At 37.9% G+C, this 19,931-nt stretch overlaps 1 protein-coding gene across 4 annotated transcripts in view; it reads left to right on the top strand.

The window, feature by feature from the left end:
- INTS8 (integrator complex subunit 8) overlaps positions 1-19,931 on the top strand; it is a 54,092-nt gene that overhangs the window by 16,573 nt on the left and 17,588 nt on the right. For all 4 annotated transcript variants that reach the window (XM_047088809.1, XM_047088811.1, XM_047088810.1 and 1 more), the window contains 6 exons: positions 4,123-4,193; positions 4,544-4,719; positions 6,833-6,966; positions 8,437-8,547; positions 13,938-14,139; positions 18,100-18,221. In XM_047088809.1, coding sequence (XP_046944765.1) covers positions 4,123-4,193; positions 4,544-4,719; positions 6,833-6,966; positions 8,437-8,547; positions 13,938-14,139; positions 18,100-18,221 — 816 coding nt within the window. The remainder of the gene's footprint in view (positions 1-4,122; positions 4,194-4,543; positions 4,720-6,832; positions 6,967-8,436; positions 8,548-13,937; positions 14,140-18,099; positions 18,222-19,931) is intronic.

Here is a 19,931-nt window from a genome sequence, read left to right as displayed (position 1 = left end):
ACTTAGTTTCAAAAATACTATATTGTCAACATTCTAGAAGTCCTTTTTTTTTTTTTTTTTTTTAGGATTTTATTTTTAAATAATCACTATACCCAATGTGGGGGCTCGAACTTACATCCCTGAGACTAAGAGTCACATGTTCCACTGACTGAGCCAGCCAGGAAACCCTCTAGAAGTCCTTTTTTTTTTAATGCTCTTTACTAAACCCTCTCCATCTCTGCTTGAGAAAATCACTGTCCTGCCTTTTGTGATCATTTCCTTGTTTTTCTTTGTACTTGTATCACCTTTGCATCCTTAAGGAATATTCTTTGTTTTGAACTTGATATAAAAGCATATAAAATACTTTTTTAATTTTCCTTCACTAAACAGGTTTATGAGCTTTTTTTCCAAGTTGTATGCATTTATAGTTTGATTTTTTTTCATTGTTGTGTTACAACATGACTATTGTGCAATTCATCCGTTCTTACGACATTTATGTTGTTTACATAATGTAAATGGCTATTTTGCTGCTTGGAACATTATGTATATCTTGGTGTACACATACATCAGATGTCTACAGAAAATATATCTCTAACATTACTTTGTAATATCAGTGTTTTTGTCGCCAGCATGCATTGGTCACCATCCTTGTCAACACTTGGTATTGTCAAATTTACCTATGAGGTCATTAAGATTTCAAATTCCATTTCTCTTATTACTAAGGAACTTAGCAGCATTTCTTTTACTTTTTTGCTCATAATGAATTTTGTCTTTTGAGGAACCTGTTCCAAGTGAAATGCCTCGTTTTTTCTTTTGGATTGTCTGTTTTTGTCTTTTTTTGGTACAAGTTCTTCATGTATTTTGTCCTTTACTGATTTTAAGTACTGCAGGTATCTTCTCTGAGTTTGACTTCTCTTTTAACTTTCTTTATATTGCTTTAAAAGCTCTTAATTTTAGTATAATAAAATTTATCAGTCTTTCCCATAAAGGAAAAGATTAGTGAACTCTCTCTTGTTTAAGGAAGCTTCCTATCCTGTGGTCATGAAGATAGTGTTATATCTTCTAAAAGCTTTGTAGCTTAGCCTTCCTTTCACATTTAGGTCTTTAATCCACTTATAGTTGGTTTTTGTGTATCATGTGAAGTAGATGGTCTGGTGTCATTTTTTTCTCCTATGACTGTCCATTTCTTCCAGCGCCAGTTTTTTTTGTTTTTTTGTTTTTTTTTTAAAGTTTATTTTTAAGAGAGAGTACGCACGTACATGGGTGAGGGGCAGAGAGGGAGAGAATCCCAAGCAGGCTTCGCACAGTCATCACACAGCCCGATGCAGACTTGATCTTGTGAACCTGAGCCAAAATCAAGAGTCGGACGCGTAAGCAACTGAGCCACCCAGGGGCCCGTCCTCTACCACTATTTTGGAAGGCTTTTTTTTCCCTACTGATCTGCAGTGCTTTACCTCTATGGAATGCCAGGTGTCCATGCATGTGTGGGCCTGTTACTGGGATCTATTCTGTACCACTTTTCTGTTTGTTCACAGGTCAGCATCCCTGTCATGATAACATTTAAACATAAGCCTTGTTTTTCAAAGTTGTATTGGTTTATGCTTATCCTTTGCATTTTCTTTGCATAGACTCAAATTGTCAAATTCCACAAATAAGCCTGTTGGATTTTTGTTTGAAGCTATGTAATGTTTAAAAACCAGTTTGAGAAAAGTTAATATCTTCATAGTATTGAGAATTCTGTGAACTGGTACAGTTCTTCATTTATTTAGACATTGCTTGATGTCCTTCAGAGCTTTAGAATTTTTTCCATAGAAGTCTTTTTTGGTTTATGAACTTGAAAATGAAAGTAGTTTATGCATTGGCATAGAGGTAGAATTGAACTTTGTGTAATGATTTTGTTTCCAACTACTGTGCTAAACTTTTTTTTCTTTTTTAAGTTTATTTTTGAGAGAGCGAGTGAGAGCACAAGCAAGGGAGGGGCAGAGAGGTAGTATATTTTTCCTGATTAGTTTTAAGAGGTTTTATAAGAATTTGTCCACTTAAGGCAAACTATAAGAGACTCTTAAATACAGAGAACAAACTGAGGGTTGATGTGGGGGATAGGGGAGAGAGGAAAATGGGTGCTGGGCAGTGAGGAGAACCCTTGTTGGGATGAGCAAGTGCCAGTGGGTGTTGTAAGTGATGAACTACAGGAATCTACCCCAAAAACCAAGAGCACATGTTACACACTGTATGTTAGCCGTTTGACAATAAATTAAATTGAAAAGTAATAAAATCAGAAGAAATGAAAAAAAATAACTGATTAAAAAAAAGAATTTGCACACTTAATCTAAATATTTAAGTTTATTAAGTTTTTTTTAATGTTTACAGCATTCATAAAGATGTCTCCTATTTCATGTTCTAAGAATTGAGCTTAATTAACATTTGTTCTATCGTTTATTAAAAGTAACACCTATTCCCTTTGTTTCATGACATGTTTACAGTGCATCACTGTGTATGAATAAGTTGTTACGAAAGCATATTTGGGTATTACTTATTAATATTATTACTTATTAATATTACGATCATTAACATTAATGTATAGTGTGGAGCACAATTATTACAGTGTAAATATTTTATACATCAAGATGCTCAGATGTGATATATGCTGTTAGGGTAACCTGTTCATTTGAACATAGTACTTTTACAATACTCTTTCTGAGTATGGTACTTTAAAAATTACTATTTTTTTTCCTTTTAATAACAGTTTCATTGAGGTATAGTTCACATATCATACTGTTTACCCATTTAAAGTGTACAATCCAGGGTGCCTAGGTGGTTCAGTCAGTTGAATTTCCAATTTTGTCTCAGCTCATAATCTCGTGGTTCGTGAGTTTGAGCCTTGCATTGGGCTCTGTGCTGATGGCTCAGAACCTGGAGCCTGCTTCAGATTCTGTGTCTCCCTTGGTCTCTGCCTTTCTCCCGTGTTCGTTTGTTCTCTCTCTCTCTCTCTCTCTCTCTCTCACATAAGCATTAAAAAAATTGTTTTTAATTAAAAAAAATAAAGTGTACAATCCAGTGATGTTTTAGTGTGTGCCTTGATTTGTACAGCCACCACCTCAGTCAGTTTTAGAACATTTTCATCCTCCCTCTTCTACCCCACAACAAAATCTCTTACCTGTTAGCAGTCGTCCCTCATTTTCTCCTAGTCCCTTAACCTCAGGCATCTACGGATCCACTTTTGTGTTTCTAGATTTGCCCGTTGCCTATGCTGGGCATTTCATATAAACAAAAATATAGGTGGTGTTTTGTTTTTGTTTTTTTTTTTTTTTTTTTTGCTGGCTCTTTACTAAATGTTTTCAAGGTTCATCCATGTTATAGCATGTATTAGTGCTTCATTTTTTATGACTGAATAATACTCCATTAAGTGGATATACTATTCATTGTTCATTTTGTGTATCCATCAGTTGATGGGCTTTAGGGTTATTTCCACTTCTTGACTATTACAAATAATGCTGCTGTAAACATTCTAGGATTTATTTTTTTATGTTAACATGTTAGAGAATATTTGACAATTTCCTTAGGTTAGGGACTTTGATACTTATTGCTTTATTTTGGCTTCTTGTAAGTAATCTATGGGAGAAATCCTAATCTGATGAATAAACTCAGAATATTACGAGACTGTTATTTGTAAATAACTAATATTTCCATGACTAGTTTTTGTTATTCTTTTCATTTCACTGGTTATTTTAAAACCTTGGTTACTCTTAATTGTTGGGTCTATGTACATTAGCCATTATGTATCATTCAGTTCTCTAAGATGAATCTCCTCTTACTTTTCTGACTGGAGCTGCTGCAGAGTTCATCACCTCAAATAATTGGTTAGTGTACTTTATACATTCTGGGAGAACTCTATACCAGGCTAGATAGCTGCTTCTTTATTTCATAGAAATGACTGCAGTTGTTGAAATGATCACATTCCACTCCCTTTCCCCATGATGATTCTTAATTCACAGTCTCATCTTTTAAAATACTGAACTAAATCTGCGATTGATAGGTGGCTGAAGAAGGAATATTTGGTTGTTTTTAAATTGAAGCTTTTCTAACTGTAACGTGCATTTTTAAAAGTGCCAGTATTCAAATAAAAATTGCTCAAATTCCTAGGTGTGTTCAAGATCAATAAATTTAGAAAAAGCTTCAGATTCTTTGAAAGGAAACATGGCTGCTTTTCTAAAGTAAGTGCCCATTTCTCCTTAATTTGAATTTAGTCTTGTGAGAAAAATAACTTTTGTTACTTTTTGTGTTTGTCCTGCATGTCTTATAAATAGGCAGTCATTTGAGAGCCAGTTAAGTTCAGATTTGTATAGTGACACAAAATTTAGAATTCTGTTATTCTTTTTGTGTATCGTGACATGGACATCACAATTTTAGGACCAAAAAATTTTTAAATCTGTTTCAAATATTGTTACATAGTTTATGAAATGGTAGCTTGTTAAATGGCTTATTAATAAAGATTCGTTAATATGATTGTTTTTCCCAAACTAAACTATAAACTTTTTGTTTTACACTATTTTTACTGATCTAGGAATGTGTGTCTGGGGTTGGAAGATCTGCAGTATGTTTTCATGATTTCTTCACATGAGCTTTTCATTACATTGTTGAAAGATGAAGAACGAAAGCTACTTGTTGATCAGATGAGGAAGAGATCCCCTAGAGTAAATCTGTGCATTAAACCTGTAACTTCATTTTATGATATCCCAGGTTAGCTCTCTAGTCTGCTAGCAAAAATGTTGACACATTTTGCACTTCTGTTATATTCGCCCTTCAGTGTATTTGAGGATGCCCTCTCATGTGTTTTAGTTTATATTTATGTCCATAATTAATTCGAAATTTACCAGTCTTCTGTAGTCCTACTTCTGTCTAAGTAGTGAAGTGCTGGGATGCTGCTCAGTCTGTGTTTAATGGAGATTGAGGCCTAGATATACAAAACTTTTAGTTGGTGAAAATAGACCAAGGTTCTATTGCTGATACATTCTTGGAGGTAAAATGAGAGCTGGGAGGGGTGCCTGGGTGGCTCAGTTGGTTAAACATCTGACTTCGGCTCAGGTCATGATCTCGTGGTTTATGAGTTTGAGACCCTTGTCGGGCTCTGTGCTGACAGCTCAGCTTGGAGCCTGCTTCGGATTCTGTGTCTCCCTCTCTCTCTGCCCTTCCCCCCCTTCTCAAAAATAAACATTAAATTTTTTTCAAAAATTAAAAACAATTAAGAGCTGGGAGGGGAGTCCTGAGACTCAGGGAAAGTACAGGCTTTCATGGATTTGAGCCTGCATCACTGTGATCTGCTGGCTAAGCTTCCACTTGGACAACATTGCCATTTGTTACCTTGTTTTTTTGATGATTTTTTTTTTCCATTTTTGGTTTTATTTTACAAATACAAGTAGAAAACGTAGTGCTATTCATTAATAAGAAACACAAGCTTTAGAGCTTAATATAAATGAGACTGAATTCAGTCAGTTTAACAAAACAGAATTGTAGCTGCTGTGAACCTCGCTACATTTAAACTGGTTGATCAGTTGTAAAGGAAAATGACATTAGACCTAAAATGCTGGGGATGGATTAATGAAGACTATCTGAAAGTTGAGTTGTAATTAGGGATTTTAATGATCTTTTTGGTTTCTCTGGGAAGGCAGTCCCTCCTCTTCTTCTCCCTTTAAAAAACATTTTTAGTGTTTATTTTTAATTTTTTTTTAATGTTTATTTTTGAGGAGGGGGAGGGAGACAGAGCGCAAGTGGGGGGAGAGCCAGAGAGAGGGAGGTACAGAATCCAAAGCAGGCTCCAGGCTCCGAGTTTTCAGCACCAGTGTGGGGCTTGAACCCACAAACCATGAGATTATGACCTAAGCCGAAGTCCAGCGCTTAACCGACTGAGCCAGTCAGGCGCCCTCCCCACCCTTTTTAAAAAAAAATTTTTTTTTTTTTAACGTTTAGTTATTTTTTTTTTTTTTAATTTTTTTTCAACGTTTATTTATTTTTGGGACAGAGAGAGACAGAGCATGAACGGGGGAGGGGCAGAGAGAGAGGGAGACACAGAATCGGAAACAGGCTCCAGGCTCTGAGCCATCAGCCCAGAGCCTGACGCGGGGCTCGAACTCACAGACCGCGAGATCGTGACCTGGCTGAAGTCGGACGCTTAACCGACTGCGCCACCCAGGCGCCCCTAACGTTTAGTTATTTTTGAGAGCGAGCACGAGTGGGGGAGGGGCTGAGAGAATACTTATTAAAATGAAAATATGTTTATACATGCTTTTGTTAACACATTATGTTTGAAAGTAGGAGACTATCTACATAAGTGAATTTTTCCATGTAGCCCACCTAGTTCTTTCTATAGCCAGTTACTGATTTTATTTTTTTTAAGTTTATTTATTTATTTTGAAAGAGTGTGAGTGAGCAGGGGAGGGGCAGAGGGAGGGAGGGAGGGAATCCCAAGCAGGCCCGCACTGTCAGCCTACAGCCCCATGCAAGGCTTGATTCCACAACCCTGGGATCATGGTCTGAGCTGAAATCAAGAATCAGACCCGTAACCAGCTGAGCCACCTAGGTGCCCCCCAGTTACTACTAATTTTTATCTTCGTTATCTTCGTTTATAGTGTCATCTTTATTAAATGCAGACCTAATACATATTGTTACATTTTTCTATGTGAGGATAAAATTAATATATAATTTATACTATATTGAATTCTCTATATTGAGTTCTCAAGATGAGAGTGGTATTTCACTTATAGATATAATACTTAAACACAATTTCAACAAATTATTCTTATATTTGTAGGATTCCTTTGAATTGTCATTATTGAAACAAATCTTTCTTTCTTAGCCTCAGCAAGTGTCAACATTGGCCAGTTGGAGCATCAGCTGATATTGTCAGTGGATCCTTGGAGGATTCGACAGATTTTAATTGAATTACATGGTATGACTTCAGAGCGCCAGTTCTGGACAGTGTCTAACAAGGTTAGAAACGCTTTGTCAACAGCAGATAAGAAAGTTACTCTTTTTTTCTGATGTAATTTAATAGAAGAGTTATTCCCTGAACTTCTTAAAAATAAAGACCCCTATTTGTCAACAATATTAGGACCTTTACATGACAATAATTACACTTTGAACATCCATTGTTGGATAAAATACAAAATGTCAAAAAGGATACTTTTAAATCCGTAACCTCTAAAAATAAGTTTATGTGATATTGTCGTGGCATCTCCATATATTTTAAATACAGCTGTGAGTGTATGTATAAGGTATATTTACGCAGTCTGTAGCTGCTACTTCCTATGTGTTTATAGAGTATTTTTGTTTTTATTAATGCCCTCTTGAAGTCTAAAGCCTAAAGGTTGGAACTGATTCATTAAAACTTTTTTATAGGGCATTTCTGGCTTTACCTGTTCATTTAAAAATTCCCAGCTAATGTATTTACTTGATTCTGAAGTTATGTATTTAAAACCTTTCCTGCATACAAAGTGTGGATGAAGATAGCTTTTTGAATACCATTTCAGTGGAAAAGAGCTAAAGCTACAGGGAAAGAGTCCGTGTATGCAGGAGAGAAGTATGGCGGTACTTCTAACTCACTGCGTACCGCTCTGCTGAAAATGTAGGAGAAAAGCAGCCGGGCATTCATGTATATTTTATGGGATTTGAACACAAAAGTGCAGTGAAATGAAAAATTGCTCTGAACGTTAGTGTTGGGCATCATTAGTGTTGACATTATTGTTAGTGCTCATTTTATAGATGAAGTAGAATAGCATAGAGGGAGTTCTGATCTGAATGCCTGAGTTTGAATCCCAGCCTCTATACTTATTAGCTGTATAATCAATCTTGTGCAAGTTAATTTGACATCTGTGTGCTTCACTTTTCTTATCTGTAAAATGAGGTTAATAGTACCTACTTCATAGTGTTGTGGTGAGGATCACATAAGTTAATATATAGTCCTCGTGCTTTTTTTCCTTCTTTTTTCCTGTGGACTATCCTTTAGAAAGTTCCAACCCATTTAATTTATTACTGGCTTATAGTGAATATGTCTGTTTTGATTAACATTTCATTATAGCTGTCATTTTCCTTTTTCTATGAAAGTGATCTTTGCATGATTATTATTTTTTTAAATTTTTTTCTTAATGTTTATTTATTTTTGAGAGAGACAGAGACAGAATGTGAGTGGGTTAGGAGCAGAGAGAGAGGGAGACACAGAAGCAGAAGCAGGCTCCAGGCTCTTGAGCTGTCAGCACAGAGCCCGACGCGGGGCTCGAACTCACGAGCCATGAGATCATGACCTGAGCCGAAGTCGGACGCTCAACCGACTGAGCCACCCAGGCGTCCCTTTGCATGATTATTTTAAATGTGATTGAAGATTATTGAAAGATTCTTCTCTAGATTTGGCTTTCTGTGTGTGTATTGTGTGCATGTGTATTTATATATTTTTATTTCTTCTAGTGGGAAGTACCTTCTGTTTATAGTGGGGTCATCCTGGGAATTAAAGACAATTTAACAAGAGATTTGGTTTACATTCTGTTGGCCAAAGGTTTACACTGCAGTACTGTTAAGGTGAGTAAAAGCATATGTTAATTACTGGTTAAAATATGCTTTATCAATTTTATCATGAAACCCAGGAATCAGAATCTCCTGTATTTTCCTTGATCTTAAAAATACAGCCCTAGGCCTAAAGGGTCTTTCTCCCCGCTCTTAAGGGATATTTTAAAAGGTGTTTTGGTTCTTTTTCCTCTACCCTTACAACTGTACCAAAGTGGTCTTGGATATACAGATACTGCTCCATTCCTTGAGACCATGAAAAATTATTTAGTGTACCTTTTAGGATTAACTTAGTAAAATTGTGTTCCGGGCTGTAAGAACAAAACAAAATCCCTTAAGATTAATTTTGTAGTTTATTTTACACAAGGAGTTTGTAACCTGTTTGGGAAGTTGAGACCTAAGTGAAATGTTAAATGATATAAGATGGTAAAATTGCACGAGTAATAGTATAGTAAATTCTATAGGCAGGTTAATAGCATTTCCAAATTTAGTTCCAGCAGAAATCCTGCACTAAAGCCCGAAGCATGAATAAGTTAGCGAGGTAAAGGGGGGATGGCACCATGTGGAAAAGCTCAAAGATAAGAAATAGGATGGTATACAAGGGGACCGGAAGCAGTAAGCTGATGTTAAGAGTATCATTTGGTATGTGAGGCTAGAAGGGGAAATTAGATGTAGCCTGTACAGACCCCGTGAGCATTGCTAAGGTGGTTGGTTTTTCTGGATGAGCACTCTTCTAGCTAGAAGTCAAGTGTGTAGACATCACAGTTTGTTTGGTTTTGTTAGATATAACTTATTGTCAAATTGGGATACATACAACACCCAGTGCTCATCCCAACAAGTGCTCTCCTCAGTGCCCATTAGACATTACGGTTTTAAGGGAAGTGGTATCCAGCCTTTTTTCTTGTCTTTCCTAAAATTGATCTGCCTGAAAAACTCTTTATGGTTCATGTGTCCTATTGTTTTTCCTTTTCACATTCCGTTCTTTTTCACAATTGCCCTTTTCTAGCTTACTTTAAAAAGGTGGAGGGAGGGGTGCTTGGGTGTCTCAGTCGGTTAAGCGTCTAACTCTTGATTTCGGCTCAGGTCATGACCTTGTCCTGAGATGGAGCCCTATGTTGGCCCCTAACGGAGTGTGGAGCCTGCTTGGGATTCTATCTCTCTGCCCCTCCCTGCTCGCTCTTGCTCTCTCTCACATTCTCTCTCTTTCTCATTCTCTCTCATTCTCTCTCTTTTTCATTCTCTGTCTCTCTAAATATTTAAAAAAAGGGGGGGGGCCATATTTTAGCTTTATAGTAAGTTTTGAAACCAAGTGCTGTCAAGGCTTCCTTTGCAAATGATTTTGGCTAGTCTAGGTCTTTTGCTTTCTTACTTATTTTTAAGATTTTATTTAAGTAAACTCTACACCAAATGTGGGGCTTAAATTTATAACCTTGAGATGAAGATTGGCATGTTCTACCAACTGAGCCAGCCAAGTGCCCCTCCCCTTGGCTTTTTTAATATAAATTTTAGAATCAGCTTTTCAGTATTTACTGGAAAAAAAAAAAAAGCCTGCTGGGATTTTGATTCAGATTGCAATGAATCTATAAATCAATTTGGATACAATTGATAACAATATTATGTCTTTCAGTCCATGAACTTGGTATAGGTCTTCATTTATTTAGGCCTCTATTTATTTATGTCCTTATCTTGTTAAGTTTGGTAATTTTCAGCATACAAATCTTGCATGTATTTTGTTAGATCTATCCCTAAAGGCATGTATATTTTATTTTATTTTATTTTTAATTTTTTTTTAACGTTTATTTATTTTTGAGACAGAGAGAGACAGAGCATGAACGGGGGAGGGGCAGAGAGAGAGGGAGACACAGAACCGGAAGCAGGCTCCAGGCTCTGAGCCATCAGCCCAGAGCCCGACGCGGGGCTCGAACCCACGGACCGCGAGATCGTGACCTGAGCTGAAGTCGGATGCTTAACCGACTGAGCCACCCAGGCGCCCCTAGGCATGTATATTTTAAAATAAAAATAATGTAGTTCATTATTCAAAAAGTATTTGCACTACACTTTAGCATCTCCTTAAACTCTTCCTAAAACAATGCTTTTTATTTATTATTATTTTCTAAAGTTTATTTTGTGAGACAACAGGAGAGTGCATGTGTACGGCGTTGGGGCAGAGAGAGAGAATTCCAAGCAAGTTCTGAGCTGCTGGTGAGGAGCCCGATACGGGGCTTGATCCCATGAACCGTGAGATCATGAGCCAAAATCAAGAGATGGATGCTTAAATGACTGAACCACCCAGGCATCCCTCCAAAATTACTTCTAAGCTTAAAAATTTATATCAGGAAGTGAATATTATATAAAACTTTTTAAGAGGGCGTTGAGCAAAGAACCTTTTGTAGATAGTGCTGTAAACCAGAGGTTCTCAAAGTCTGACCCCCCACACCAGCAGCATTGGCTATATTTGGGAACTTGTTAGAAACGCAAAATGTTGGACCCCACTTAGACCTACTGAATCAGAAACTGCAGATGAGGCACAGCAGTTTGTTTTAATAAGCCCTCCAGGTAATTTCTGAGGCATGCTAAAGTTTGAGCACTATTTCTAGACCAGTACTGTCCAGTGGAAGTACCATGCAAGCCACATATGTAATTTATGATTTTCTTGTAGCCACATTTTTAGAAGTACAAAATTTAATATATTTGAACCCACTATATCTAAACTATTGTTTCAACAAATAAGCAATATAAAAATTATTGAGTTGTTTTTTTTTTAAATGTGTGTGCTAAGTTTTCACTCAAAATCCAGTGTTTTATGCTCAGAGCACCTCCCAGTTTGGACTGGTCACAATTCACATGCTCAGTAGGCACATGTAGGTCATGGCTACCATATTGGAACGTACAGCTCTAGACAGTAGTGAGCTGTTGAAAAGTTTATAATGGGGCATGCCATTAGCCCCTTTTCTCCTTCCACCCCTAAAATAACTAACATTTATTGAGCATGGAAACTGTTCTGCAGTTTTCTTATATATTTATTCTTTGACTTATTGGTCACACACACAACTGTGTAGAAGGTGTTAGCTCAGTTTTATAGGTGAAAAATCAGAGACTCAAAGGTAATAAATTGAGGTCACACAGCTAGTTAGTGGCACAAGTGTTAGAAAGGGTAGAAGCGGGGGCGCCTGGGTGGCTCAGTTGGTTGAGCGTCCGACTTCGGCTCAGGTCACGATCTCGCGGTATGTGAGTTCAAGCCCCACGTTGGGCTCTGTGCTGACTGCTCAGAGCCTGGAGCCTGTTTCAGATTCTGTGTCTCCCTCTCTCTCTGACCCTCCCCTGTTCATGCTCTGTCTCTGTCTCAAAAATAAACGTTAAAAAAATAAATAAAAAAAAAAGAAAGGGTGGAAGCGAACAGACAGACGTTAAGAAGGTAAAATCTAGAATTGATTGTTTCCTCATGTGCTGTGGAAGGCAAGAGGGAGAAAAGAATGGAGAGAGATGTTCAGATTTCTGCTTAGGTTTCTGCCAGCTTGTGAATATGTAGAAAAACATTTTTGAAGGACTGATTATCCATTTTAAAATGTTTAGTTTGGGCCTGCAGTTGGAAACAGCCTGAAGCTTGGGAAATGGTCTGGGCTAGATATAGAGATTTGGGAGACATCAGAGATCACCCAGGGAGAATATACAGAGCCTAGGGGATACGACATTGTGTCCCAGAAACAGTGGCAGGATGGGTATGAGGACCAGACACAGGTGGAGTCGTGATAGCCAGGGGAATAGAGAGAATGTCAGGCACAAGGGAGTGGGCAGCACGGGGATGCAGCCCCTGGGTTCTGTAAGATAACTAAAGAGTGTTTAGTCAGTTGAACAGTTAGAAGGTCTTTGTTTAGTGGGAGCTATTTCTCCATCGTGATGGGGGTAGGAGTAAAGGAGACAACTGTGGGGAGGGAGAGAGAACGAACAAAGACTGCTCTTCGGAAAAATTAGAAGCGGACGTGTAAGAAAGGGATTGGATTGTAGTGAGTTTGATTTATTAGTCAATTATGTGGACTAAGGTCGTGTACAGAGATTTTAGAATGTAAAACCTTGTTGGGGCGCCCGGGTGGGTCAGTCAGAGAAACATCTGACTTTGGCTCAGGTCATCATCTCCCGGTTTGTGGGTTCGAGCATTGGGCTCTGTGCTGACAGCTCAGAGCCTGGAGCCTACTTTAGATTCTGTGTCTCCCTCTGTCTCTGCCCCTCCCCATTCATGCTCTCTCTTTCAAAAATAAACATTAAAAAAATTTTCTAGAATGTAAAACCTTGTTGAAGAGTATAAGATCCAATTCTTAATAGGTTAGGTATAGAAGGGTACTTGTCATGGAATCTATATGGATTTTGTGTATATGTGTGTATAGAAGATGTATAATTTATGTGTATTCTATATATATATATAACATGTATGGCTCGTATGTATAAGATAGGCATATAGGTATATAATATACATTATGTGTATGTAATATGTGTAGCTTATGTAAAATGTATGTATGTGATGTGTATATAATTATGTGAAAGTTTTTTTGGTTTTACCATTTATATAAAACTAGTTTGATAATACAGCATATTTTTATGCTGTTTATTGGATATTTTTAAAAAATTATTTAAATTCAAATTAGTTAACATACCACTTATATCAGGAAGTGAATATTATATAAAACTTAATTTTTTTTTTTTTCAACGTTTATTTATTTTTGGGACAGAGAGAGACAGAGCATGAACGGGGGAGGGGCAGAGAGAGAGGGAGACACAGAATCGGAAACAGGCTCCAGGCTCTGAGCCATCAGCCCAGAGCCCGACGCGGGGCTCGAACTCCCGGACCGGGAGATCGTGACCTGGCTGAAGTCGGACGCTTAACCGACTGCGCCACCCAGGCGCCCCTATAAAACTTTTTAAGAGGGCATTGAGCAATGTCGTATCCCCTAGGCTCACGTATAGTATTGGTTTCAGGAGTAGAACCCAGTGATTCATCACTTCCATATAACCCCAGATGTTCTTCATCCCAGCAAGTGCCATCCTTAATCCCCATCACCCATTTAACCCATCTCCTGCCTACCTCCCTTCCAGCAACCTTCAGTTTGTTCTCTGTACTTAAGAGTCTCGTATGGTTTGCCTCCCTCTCTGTTTTTATCTTATTTTTCCTTCGCTTCTGCTGTGTTCATCTGTTTTGTTTCCTAAATTCCACGGATTTTTTTTAGACTACAAAAGAATTAAGTATTGGAATAAATCAGTGACACAGATGATAAAGATAATCTGGCCTCTTTCCAAGACATCCGGTGTTAACCATTTAAATTAATCCTCCTCCTCTTTGCTCCGTTCTCATAAAGATGCACATTTTTCGATTCCAGAGGAAAAGCAATCCAGTGATTTCTTTCTTTCTCTAGGACTTTTCCCACGCCAAACAGTTGTTTGCTGCTTGTTTGGAGTTGGTAACAGAGTTCTCGCCAAAACTCCGTCAGGTCATGCTGAATGAGATGCTGCTTTTGGATATTCATACGCATGAAGCTGGAACAGGGCAATCAGGAGAGAGACCTCCTTCTGATCTTATTAGTAGGGTGCGAGGATATCTGGAAATGAGGCTTCCTGGTAAGACTTTCACAAAGCCAAAGTTCAGAAATACAGTACTCAGGTAATTGTGGGGAAGAATCTAAAAAAAAACATTTGCTTGACTTTTTGCCATCTATAAAAAAAGTTACCTCTCTCCTAAAACAGAAATCTGACGTGGAGTTCACTTGAGAACATTGAGGATAATGTAGGAAACTATTCATTTCCAAGAATTTCCATAACAAAGTACCACAAGCTAGATGATGAAAGCAGCAGAAATTTATCCTCTTATACTTTTGAAGGCCAGAGATCTGAAATCAAGGTGTCAGCATGGCCATGCTCCCTCTGAAGGCTCTGGGGAAGAAGCCTTCTAGCTTCAGGTGGCTCCCAGCAATCTTTTATTCACTCCCATCTCTGTCTGCCTCCTTTGTTACGTGGCCTTCTCAGGGAGTGAGAGTGTGAGTGTGTGTGTGTCTTACAAAGGCACCAGTTATTGGATTTAGGGTGTGTGCTAATTCAGTATGATTTCATCTTAACTAAGTAGATATGTGAAGGTCCTGTTGTCAAGTGAGGAAACTCTGAGGTCTTAGGTGGAAATGAATTTTGAGGGGACACTGTTCAACACATTACAAAATTATATTGCCGTTTTAAGATACTTTGTTAAAGAATCAAAATGTCATTGAAAGTACAGATTGAAAGTTTAATTCCTCATTACTATCATAGAAATAATCAGAATGGTTGCCACTGGGTCAGGAACTCAATTGTCACTTCAGGAACAAACCTTGTGTGTCCAGTTCTCAGTATAAATATGCCATTATGAAAAGGGCTTATCGGGGGGCCTGGGTGGCGCAGTCGGTTAAGCGTCCGACTTCAGCCAGGTCACGATCTCGCGGTCCGTGAGTTCGAGCCCCGCGTCAGGCTCTGGGCTGATGGCTCGGAGCCTGGAGCCTGTTTCCGATTCTGTGTCTTCCCCTCTCTGCCCCTCCCCCGTTCATGCTCTGTCTCTCTCTGTCCCAAAAATAAATAAAAACGTTGAAAAAAAGAAAAATTTTAAAAAAAGAAAAGGGCTTATCATAAAAATTATCTCTGTTGTATGTAAATCTTAAAGTAGTTTCTTAATTTTACATGTTTTAGAGTAATTAAATCATACTATACACATTTAAAGCTGTAAGCAGTAAAATTGAAGTGTAACAGAAGGTGCTAGTAATGTGTCAAAGCACAAATGGCCACTCGCCCTCTTGGGTCTTTTGGAGTAAGTTAATTGTTAATACATTCTGATTTCTAGCAGAAATTACAACCATGGGTCAGGATAAGGGAGGGGTGCAAAAAGGTGTTATCTGCCATCATCTCCTCCCTCTCTTTTTAGGGAAAAAAATTGTTCCCTGGTGATACTGGGCTGATTTTGATCAAATTAAATGCATACGCTCTGTAAAAGACAGAGGGTGTTAACGTGGCTTGGTCTGGCTCTACTATCAGGAACAGGAAGTGATCTTTTTGTGTGTGCGTGTTTGTTTTTGAGAGAGCATGAGGGAGGGGGTGGGCACAGGGAGGGGGACAGAGGATCCAAAGCAGGCTCCATGTTTACAGCGACAAGCAGTCCTTTATGTGGGGCTTGAACTCATGAACAATGAGATCATGACCTGAGCTGAAGTTGGACACTTAACACTGAGCCACCCAGGCATCCAAAGGAAGAGGAAGTGGTCTTCATTGACAACAAATCCAACCTTCATTTATAAATAAGGGCTACTTCTTCTAAATTAATTATTTAGATTGATTATTCTAAAACCACTGATGTCTTTTGGGAGAAATTCCCTAACTTTTAATACTTTGTACTAAAAGGTAACTTTGTGTTGAGACACGTGTCTTAGTTATGTTCCTTGGATTTCAGCAAATTTGAATTCTAGGCCTGGTAGAGATAATGATGAATTGTATATTGCAGATGCTTAAAGGGAAGTTTAATCTCCAAATCATTGCTTCTCAGGCTGTATCCGAATTCTCCCTAGATTCTGATTTATCTTTAAGAATTATTGCTGTACCCTCCCCCACTCATGCTCCCTCAAAAAATTAAATAAAAAAGGGCACCTGGGGGCTCAGTTCGTTAAGTGTCTGATTTCAGCTCAAGTCATGATCTCATGGTTCATGGGATTGAACCCCCTGTCGGGCTCCATGCTGGGTGTGGAGCCTGCTAACATTCTCTCTCTCCTTCTGCCCTTCCCCTACACACGGGTGCAGTTGTTCTCTCTCTCTCTCAAAAAAAAAAAAAAAAAAAAAAAAAAAAATTAAGGGCGTCTAGGTGACTCAGTTGGTTAAGCTTCCAACACTTGGTTTCGGGTCAAGTCTGATCTCACGGTCATTGAGATCAAGCCCTGCATGGGACTCTGCGCTGGTAGCATGGAACCTACTTGGGATTCTGTCTCCCCTCTCTGCCCCTCCCTTGCTGATGCTCTCTCTCTCAAAATACACTTTATGGAAAAAAAGAAAAAAAGATTGAAAAAAATTAAAATTAACAAAAAATCCAAACCATTGCTGTATTATTAATGGGGAATGTGGGTGAATAAATGAAGCCTTGAAGTCAAATGCTGTGTGGTCTGCCTTTGGCAAAATGTAAAGAACTCAATGACATGCATGTGTTGGAGATACCAGTTTCACTTCTGTCTTTGTTCTTGAAGGTGATGCAAATAGTATATTTTGTTTTGCTGTGTTCCTATGCCTGTCTTTGTTGTTGCAAATCCTCTTTTGGGTAAGGTGAGATATAAACAAATAGCCATAGGCAGTTTTTTTTTTCTTTTTTAGAAAGACTAAACAAAATATATTTACCTAGGAAGTTTAATAGCTCTCCCTATTTCAAGTGAACGTTGTTATTTAGCATTTTTTGGGATTTTTCTTTTTGCTGAAGTATGTTTAAACCTGAATATTATATACTTTGAGCTACAAAAATTTGCAACATATTTAATACTAAGGTATATTTATTTATTTCAAAGGAAACGATGTGCGAAACTTTTTTTATTTTTTTTTGGTCCAAAAGTTCTGAGTGATTTTTTTTTTTTTTCTCATTACTTTTTGCTTAAAATTGTTTCTGGGGTGCCTGGGTGGCTTAGTCGGTTAAGCAGCTGATTCTTGATTTCGGCCCAGGTCACGATCTCAAGGTTCGTGACTTTAAGCCCCACATCTGGCTCTTTGCTCACAGTGCTGGGTCCGCTTCAGATCCTTTGTCTCCCTCTCTCTGCTACTCCCCCATGCGTGCACGCGTGCGCTCTTTCTTTCACAAAAATAAATGTTAAAAAAATTGAAAACTAAAAATGTTTTTGGTACAGTAAATATTTTTTGAAAGTAAATGACTTCATAGAATGCTTATTATTACATTTTAATCAGGAGAAATATTTAAAATGATACATTCACTCAGATTTGTTAGTTTTATTATATGGTATAGCTATTTCTGTGCTCTAAACGTGCTAAAAGTTTATACTGTACTATCGTACTTGTTTTGTGTGTTTGTTCTCTGCTCATTTGGGTTATAAATTTTATAGAGGACAGGTAACGCGGACTTCCACAAAAGAGTGTAAAGTATTCTTAGTAGGTGAGTTTGTTAATTAGTAAATAGTAGGGACCATGCAGTCTGTTGTTGGGAAAACTTAACTTTTTAAAAAAAATTTTTAACGTTTATTTATTTTTGAGAGAGAGAGAGAGTGGGGGAGGGCCTCCCCACAGAGAGGGGAGACACAGAATCTGAAGCAGGCTCCCGGCTCTGAGCTGTCAGCACAAAATCCCACACAGGCCTCAAACTCTGACCTGAGGCAAAGTCAGATGCTTAACTGACTGAACCACACAGGCACCCTGAGAAACCTTAACTTTCTAAAGAGAAATATAAAACATTAGAATTTTTCTGTTGTTTCATCTGTAACTGTTGTATTTAATTTGTTCAACTGAAATCTGAGTACATGTTTGCTTTGTTCTGTTTTAATGTTATGATGGTAATTCCAACTATTTTCTTTGTCTTTTTAGATATTCCTCTTCGTCAAGTTATAGCTGAGGAATGTGTTGCTTTTATGTTAAACTGGAGGGAAAATGAATACCTTACACTGCAAGTTCCCGCATTTCTGCTTCAGAGTAATCCATATGTAAAGGTAATTTGTGTTTAATCTAAAAGGATTATTAGGATGAGATCATTGTACCTGTTTCTTTAGATCTATACTAAGGGAACTTGTCCAATTTCTATGATACAATGGAAGATGGGACAAATGTTTGTTGGTGTGTGGTTAAAAGTATAGTTTGAGATAATTTGGGTGCTTGGGTTTGCCCTCTGATATTTTTTTTCAATATCCAGTAGTTCATGAGAATGCAAACAAAAATTAGTTAACGGACATTTTGGTATAACCGTAAGCTAGTGAGAGGTTAGTTCTCTTTTCTTGTTTTGATCAGTATAATCAAACTCTAGTGTTAACCTCTGGCATACATGGGTGTACCTGCATGTGAGGGGTGCACTTCCAGCTTTTTTCCATCTGAGCACCTGACCCTTCCTTAGAGCTTATTTCCTCCTCTCGATTTGTGCGTGGTCCTTGGTCATGTAAATGTTTGTTAGTAATTACACCCAAATGAAAGAATCCATTCAGTGAATTGGTGGTGAGTTGTTTAGTCACCTTTCTTAATTATATCTCTCTTGTGCAACTGAAAATGTTTCTGGATGGAGAAAATAAAAACAGAAACTTGAATTTTCCCCTAAGACTGTGTTTGTCATGTGTTAATATTATGTGTACCTGAACAAGCAGTGGACTTTTCTCCCTTTCTGGTCTTCAGTTAAAACAAAACAAAACAAACAAAAAACAAAAAAAACCATGTAGTGGTTTAACATTTCTTTGTGTGTACATTTGGTTTTTCAGATTTCCTTATTGCTTGTATGCTTTATGTTTATCTCCTCTTACCTTTAGTACATAGTCTCTTCAGTCAATGGTTATCTGAGAACTCTTGCAAGACTCCCTGTTTTACATTTGTCTTGGTTATTTGTTTTTTCCTCCTAATTTCCTATATGTCCTTTAAAAAACTGAGATCATTTCATTTCAGCCCTTTGAAGATTTGCTGATTTCTTTTGTGTTTTTACTCCTTTTTGTCTTGTCTATAATTGTTCACAAAATTTATCTCATCACTTGAATCATCCTTCTCTTTGGAATTTTAGACATTGGATTAGATCTGTTTTTTCACTGAATTTTCTGAAATGTGAGTTCCTCCTATCTGGGATACTTGTCTGATTATGCCCAGTAGTCTTGGTCTTTGCTAAACCCTCAGATGAAAGAACCATTTCGTTCGAAGACAGTAATTTCCACTTAGGATCGTAGCTTGTTGTTCAGCATTAGGACCGTACAGTAGCTTTTCTTTGCTTTTCTCAGCAATGAATTCTGTGGAGCTGTGTACCAGCAGGGCTGGGTGCGTGTTTCAGGGCCTGCAGTGTGGAAGGGTACGAGATACTGTGCTGGAAGTTGCCTGAACTTGGGCTGGGTTATGTCACTGCTTCCTGTAGCCCCCTGATCTCGCCCAAAAGGAGGAAGGATATGTGGTGACCTTGCTGAAGAGTCATTGAAGTGTTTCATCATCTTATCTGGTTAGGGTTTATGTGTGCCCTTTCCTAGTTTGGCCCTATGCTCCCTTGTTTATGTCAGGGAAAAAGGAATCAGAGAAAGAGGTCTAGAGTAAGGGATCGTGTTTTGGAAATGCTATAATTTGGAGCAATTTCCAAACTTGGAATTTGGCGTGGAATACATATACATATGCATAGAGAAAAGTTTAGAAGGATGTTAACAGTTACCATCTCTGGATAGTGGAATAGTAGGTGGTTTTAATCA

The sequence above is a fragment of the Lynx rufus genome, unplaced genomic scaffold (assembly GCF_022079265.1).
Source record: "Lynx rufus isolate CCGP_SWC_20201006 ecotype Redwood Valley unplaced genomic scaffold, mLynRuf1.p SCAF_26, whole genome shotgun sequence".
Taxonomy (NCBI): domain Eukaryota; kingdom Metazoa; phylum Chordata; class Mammalia; order Carnivora; family Felidae; genus Lynx; species Lynx rufus.
The sequence above is the reverse complement of the archived record's forward strand: the minus strand, read 5'-3'. Positions and strand labels throughout refer to the sequence as shown.